The 6,913-nt window shown below is 44.7% G+C and overlaps 1 protein-coding gene across 1 annotated transcript; it reads left to right on the top strand.

Annotated features, from left to right (window-relative positions):
• The first annotated feature begins 958 nt into the window (after positions 1-958).
• On the top strand, positions 959-2,875 carry LOC110503531. Its single transcript, XM_021581893.2, has 4 exons — positions 959-1,023; positions 1,142-1,202; positions 1,370-1,469; positions 1,748-2,875. Exons 2-4 carry the CDS (start codon positions 1,154-1,156, stop codon positions 2,562-2,564), a joined length of 966 nt encoding a protein of 321 aa, XP_021437568.2. The 5' UTR covers positions 959-1,023; positions 1,142-1,153; the 3' UTR covers positions 2,565-2,875.
• The last annotated feature ends 4,038 nt before the right edge of the window (positions 2,876-6,913 follow it).

Below are 6,913 nucleotides of genomic sequence, written 5' to 3'. Positions count from 1 at the left end.
AGCAATGATGATGCAATGCTTTATTATAAAGGTTATCTTTCTTTCATGCTTTCTCAGGTACCTCATAGCCCCCCATCTTGGCTCACATTTTGTTCCCGCACCTCCCAATTTACAAATGAAGCACTGGCCGAACTGCTGCTGCTTCCACGACCACGACCACCAGTAGTCACCACGTCACATCCAGCCTGCAGCCAGAGGGGGACCTGAGTCGACAACGCTCTATTCTGCAGATAAGGGACGGTCAACCCCATAACATGTGAGTGTGGTCAAATACTTCTGTTCAGAACGGCTCCTGCTCATGCATGTCTTCCTCTCCCCCTCTATCGCCAGTGTGGAACAGACCATGGGCTCCGTGCCGCAGACGCCTGATGATAACGGGTGAAGAGGAACAACTGGCAACCAACAACCGATGGACAAATGCTGGACGAGTGACCGACGGTGGTGGCGGAGGCTATCTTGAGGACCTCCAGCAGCGTGGACTGTGTATTGGGACTGTGTGTGTGAATGGTGTGAACCCCGCTGATGCTTTTGAAATAACGTTTTAAAAAACTTGACATACTGTACTTTAAGCCATGTAGTGTATGAATTGTGGATGAATTTAATAGTGCATTTAAATTATAATTCAACGTGGTGTTTTTTTAGGAACACGTGTCCCCATGGTAGTTGCATTGAATCAACTTTGCATGTCCTCTTTTATTGACCTGCAAACTCTTCCTGATATTGACCCTGTCGCCCCACATGACTCATTTTAAGACCACAACGCTTTTACAATCTTGCCCCTTAATACAGGATGACATCATTTGAAATTCTTTAAACCGATGTCGCAAGGAATGTTGGAGCTTGTGCAGTCTGTGACAGGGAGAGTTACTGTGCGTTGTGTTGGGTGCTATTCCTTATCAACATGACCCTCCACGTGTTGTGTGTTGACACAGGCAGAGTTAAGGGCAGCCAATGAAAAGAAGGACCCATCCCTTTATAAGCACGGTCTTGATGAAGAGTCATTCTGCCAATCCTAGTATACAGGTAAGGACAGGCCACTCTCTCACTTATTGATCTTCAGCTACTTCTATTGTTGTTTGGTCTATTTAGTCTGAAGATTCCTGTGAAAAATCAAAAAATTAATTTTCCCATTTTTCTTCAGTGAAAAAAAAACATGCATCTCAAAGTAGTGATCTTCGCCTTGTCATTTTTGACAACCACAGGTTTGTGCTTTCTTCCCTTTCCTTTTCATTAGAAACATAATTGCATCTGCTATCAAATAGTGTTTGTCATAATATAGAGCAGATGTAATGGTGTTTTAAAGAGAATAATAGAATTTAAAAGGAGTTCATGTATCAATGGTGTTAACTTCTCCTATCTTCTACTGTAGCATACCCACTCCACCGTACCAGCAGAGAAACATCCCAGGCACTACGGGACATGATGACAAATCAGGCTCATGAGAAGACAGACCTCAACAAGGATGTCAAGTATGTCCTCATACAATATATGACATAAACAATTGAATCATGAATCAGAAATGCATGTATACAGGTGAGCCTTCTAACAATCCTACACATCCTTATTACAGCCGTATAACAGTCCCATAACAGACTTATAACAGCCTTATAACAGTCATATAATGGTATTATAGCAGTAATAATGGTAATAATGGTATTTAACAGCCCTGTACCAGTCCTCCAACAACCCCTTAACAGCCCCATAACAGCCTTATAACAGTGTTTTAACTGATCCTGTATGTGAACAGCGGGCTGTGGAAGAGCCATGTGGAGAACAGCAACCTGTATTTCCAGGACAGCGCCAACCCCATGGTGAGCGAGATCAGGCACAAGCTTACCCTGGAGTCCGAGAGGCTGCGCGCCCGCCTTCGCCAGGAGCTCACTAAGCTGAGGGAGATGCTAGCCCCGTACCCTGCCCACCCCCAGTCCAACGAGTCCACCCTGGCCAGCATGAGAGATCGTCTAGGCCCCCTGATCAAGCAGCTCCAGAGCGCCTTGGACGGCAACAGCCAGGAGCTGTGTAGCCACCTCAGGCTCTACTTTCAGGGATTGGAGGCCGCGGAACGCCAGGCGGTGGCCGGACCCATCCTATACCTGGAGGCTGTGCAGTGGATCAGCCAGACCTTGGACGACAGCAGTGCCGAAATGACCTTCCTCATCCAGGACTTCAAAACCAAGACGTCCAGCATGATCAGGGAGCTCAATGGTACCATTCAGGGGGACTTCTGGCAGGAGGTGAATGTCCGGCTGGGACAGGAGGTGCAGGCGTTGAGTCTGGAGGTCCAGGGCAGGGTGGGGGTGCTGAAAGCAAAGCTGGCCCATCTCCTGCTGGCTCCACAGCCCCTCAAGGCAGTGGTGTCCACCAGTATGGAGCAGTTCTGCCAGAGTGTCGCCTTACAGGACCAGTTGTTCCATGCCCGAATTGAGAAGCACCTTCTGGGGCAGGAGTCACAGGCTCAGAGCCCTAGCGAGCCGCTCTCTCTACAACCTCTGGGCTTATTGGAGGAGGACTTCTCTGCGAAACTAAGTGCTCTCCTCCAGGATATTCTTCACAATGTCCAGTAAAAGCAGAACAGAACTTTCCTCATAGCAGAATGAGAGAGAGAGAGAGAGAGAGAGAGAGAGAGAGAGAGAGAGAGAGAGAGAGAGAGAGAGAGAGAGAGAGAGAGAGAACATTGTGTCCCATTATAGGGAACATTTAAACTATATAATTGTTTCTGCTCCTCGTGCTTATATATATCAACTCCTTTACCATTGTATATAGAGTACAGTAAGTAATCCATGTATATTTATGATTTCATTGTTGTGTTTATTTCATGTGGATGATTATTGTAAAGACATTTTGTCAACTGTAAATAAAGCTTGTGTGAAGTTTACACTGTGTAAATAGTATGTATTGTTACGGCTAGTTCATAAGCAGTACTTTTACTATATTTTCATAAAAACAGACATCATTACAGATACAATTGAATTCGTATTTAACAGAATGTAGTCTTTTTCAGATAATATACAGTACAGAGCAGCAGTAGCAGTAGCAGGACTGAAATTGGAGCATGATTGACACGAAAACCAGCCATCTTAGGTTAGAAGTCAGCTGTATTGAGTACAGTATATCAAAATAAAATCCCCAAAACCCAATTTCATTTCAGAACATTGTGGATGACTCAGTGCATATATCTATGGAGTCATAGTAGTCGGATAAATGTCATAGGTAAAAAAAGAAGTATTGATGCTGCCTCATGTTATCTTGTACAGTATTGCTCAAGTGTTTTAACATACACTACATGGCAAAAAGTATTTGTGGACACCCCTTCAAATTAGTGTATTCAGCTATTTCAGCCACACCCATTACTGACAGGTGTATAAAATTGAGCAAACAGCCATGCAATCTCCACAGACACACATTGGTAGTTGAATGGCCAGTACTGAAAAGCTCAGTGACTTTCTACGTTGCACCGTCATAGGATGCCATCTTTCCATCAAGTCAGTTCATCAAATTTCTGCCCTGCTATAGAGCTGCCTCGGTCAACTGTAAGTGCTGTTATTGTGAAATGGAAAAGTCTAGGAACAACAACGGCTCAGCCGTGAAGTGTTAGGCCACACAAGCTCACAGAACGGTACCACGGAGTGCTGAAGCGCGTAGGGTGTAAAAATCGCCTGTCCTCTGTTACTACACTCACTACCGAGTTCCAAACTGCCTCTGGAAACAACTTCAGCACAAGAACCGTTCATAGAGAGCTTCATGAAATCGGTCTCTGTGGCCGAACCGCCGCATTTTGATGCATAATGCTACAGCATAAAATTACATTCTAGAAAATTCTGTGCTTCCAACTTTGTGGCAACAGTTTGAGGATGGCCCTTTCCTGTTTCAGCATGAGAGTGCTCACGTGCACAAAGCGAGGTCCATACAGAAAAGGTTTGTTGAGATCGGTGTGGAAGAAATTGATTGGCCTGCACAAAGCCCTGACCTCAACCCCATCGAACACCTTTGGGATGAATTGGAACGCCGACTGTGAGACAGGCCTAATCACACAACATCAGTGCCTGACCTCACTAATGCTCTTGTGGCTGAATGGTCCCCGCAGCAATGTTCCAACATCTACTGGAAAGCTTTCCCAGAAGAAAGTGCCAGAGTGGAGGCTACATACACCTTGACGAGGTCGCTGTGTTCCTATTAGCCAACTTATAATCAATCAATCAATCGATAAACAAATAGACGAACTACGAGCATGTATATCCTACCAACGGGACATTAAAAACTGTAATAGCTTATGTTTTACAGTCATGGCTGAACGACGACATGATTAGCATACAGCTGGCAGGATTTAAGATTTTTTGGCATGATAGAACAGCAGCCTCTGGTAAGACAAGTGGAAGAGGCCTATGCATATTTGAAAACAACAGCTGATATACAAAATTTAAGGAAGTCTCAAGGTTTTGCTCACCTGAGGTAGAGTATCTCATGATAAACTGTAGACCATACTATTTACCTAGAGAGTTTACATCTATATTTTTTGTAGCTGTCTACACCACCGCAGACCGATGCTGGCACTAAGACCGCACTCAATGAGCTGTATACGGCCATAGGCAAACAGGAAAACGCTCATCCAGAGGCGGCGCTCCTAGTGGCCGGGGACTTTAATGCAGAGGAACTCAAATCAGTTTAACCTCATTTCTATCAGCATGTTAAATGTGCAACCAGAGAAAAAAAAACTCTAGACCACCTTTATTCCACACACAGAGACGCATACAAAGCTCTCCCTTACCCTCCATTTGGCAAATCGGACTATAATTGTATCCTCATGATTCCTGCTTACAAGCAAAAACTAAAGCACCAGTGACTCGGTCAATAAGAAAGTGGTCAGATGAAGCAGATGCTAAGCTACAGGACTGTTTTGCTAAAACAGACTGGAATGTGTTCCAGGATTCTTCTGAGGGTATTGAGGAGTACACCACATCAGTCACAGACTTCATCAATAACTGCTTCGATGACGTTGTCCCCACAGTGACTGTACGTACATACCACAACCAGAAGCCATGGATTACAGGCAACATCCGCACTGAGCTAAAGGGTAGAGCTGCTGCTTTCTAGGAGCGAGACTCTAACCCGTACGCTTATAAGAAATCCCGCTATGCCCTCCGACGAACCATCAAACAGGCAAAGTGTCAATACAAGACAAAGATTGAAGCGTACTACACCGGCTCCGATGCTCATCGGATGTGGCAGCGCTTGCAAACTATTACAGACTACAAAGGGAAGCACAGCCACGAGCTGCCCAGTGACACAAACCTAATCAGGTTTGCTGATGACACAATGGTGGTAGGCCTGATCACCGACAACAATGAGACAGCCCATAGGGAGGAGGTCAGTGACCTGGTCGTGTGGTGCCATGTCAACAACCTCTCCCTCAACGTGATCAAGACTATGGAGATGATTGTGGACTACAGGAAAAGGAGGACCGAGCACACCCCCATTCTCATCGACGGGGCTGTAGTGGTAAAGGTTGAGTTGGTGTCCACATCACCAACAAACTATCACGGTCCAACAACACTAAGACAGTCGTGAAGAGTGCACGACAAATACTATTCCCCGCAGGAGACTGAAAAGATTTGGCATGGGTCCTCAAGTCCTCAAAAGGATCTACAGCTGCACCATCGAGAGCATCCTGGCTGGTTGCATCACTGCCTGATATGGCAACTGCTCGGCCTCCGACCGCAAGGCATTACAGAGGGTAGTGCATACAGCCCACCACATCACTGGGGCCAAGCTTCCTGCCATCCAGGACCTCTATTTCAGGCAGTGTCAGAGGAAGATCCTAAACATTGTCAATGACTCCAGACACCCTAGTCATAGACTGTTCTCTCTGCTACTGCACGGCAAACGGTGCCGGAGCGCCAAGTCGAGATCCAAAAATCCTGAACAGCTAATCAAAGCGCTACCCAGAGCACTCTTTTACTCTGTTTATAATCTATGCATAGTCATTTTAACTCAACCTACATGTGCTACATATTACCTCAATTACCTGAACTAACCGGTGTCCCCACACATTGACGCTGTACCGGTAGCCCCTGTATATAGTCTCGCTTGTTATTTTACTGCTTCTGTTTAATTATTTGTTACTTTTATTTTCTAATTTTTTTTACATTTTTTTACTTATCTATTTTTTACTTGACACTTAAAAATAAAAGTTTTATTCTTGTTAACTACTGTGGCGAGAGGGGATGAGAGACATACTCAGAGGACACTCACATGATCAGAGTGCAGAGGAGATGATAATGCAGAGATGGTTGGGAGATTTGTTATCCCACGTAGGAAATGCACATTTAAATGTACCCACTAAAGAAAATCTGTAACATTTCTAAAATGATAAACTTCCCCCAAAAATGATTCCTTAGACTAAGTAAGTTTGATTGGACCTTTCAAAACTAAAGCAAGGAGAGCTGAGTCTCAAGTCATCCCATCCTACCTGTGAGGTTCCTGAGGAGGTGTTTGTGTGAGCAGGTGGTGGTGGGGTGTGTCTCATATACTGCAGGTGTTAGACCTCCCTGACATCTAATATCAAAAGGGGAGTGAAACACACATCCCTCCCATCAACACACACACACACACAAGCTTTTTTTTTAAAGCGAAACCATCAACAACCACTGAGAGGACTGTCAGTGGGATTTGACATGCAGTGCCTTGCGAAAGTATTCGGCCCCCTTGAACTTTGCGACCTTTTGCCACATTTCAGGCTTCAAACATAAAGATATAAAACTGTATTTGTTTGTGAAGAATCAACAACAAGTGGGACACAATCATGAAGTGGAACGACATTTATTGGATATTTCAAACTTTTTTAACAAATCAAAAACTGAAAAATTGGGCGTGCAAGATTATTCAGCCCCCTTAAGTTAATACTTTGTAGCGCCAC

The sequence above is a fragment of the Oncorhynchus mykiss genome, chromosome 24 (assembly GCF_013265735.2).
Source record: "Oncorhynchus mykiss isolate Arlee chromosome 24, USDA_OmykA_1.1, whole genome shotgun sequence".
NCBI lineage: Eukaryota > Metazoa > Chordata > Actinopteri > Salmoniformes > Salmonidae > Oncorhynchus > Oncorhynchus mykiss.
Note: the sequence above shows the minus strand (reverse complement) of the source record. Positions and strands in the feature narration are given on the sequence as shown.

Excerpts from the sequence above, each read along its gene's own strand:
- LOC110503531 (XM_021581893.2), top strand. The coding sequence starts at position 1,154 with ATGCATCTCAAAGTAGTGATCTTCGCCTTGTCATTTTTGACAACCACA. Across the intron at positions 1,203-1,369 it reads GTCATTTTTGACAACCACAG|CATACCCACTCCACCGTACC; the intron begins GTTTGTGCTTTC and ends CTTCTACTGTAG. Across the intron at positions 1,470-1,747 it reads GACCTCAACAAGGATGTCAA|CGGGCTGTGGAAGAGCCATG; the intron begins GTATGTCCTCAT and ends GTATGTGAACAG.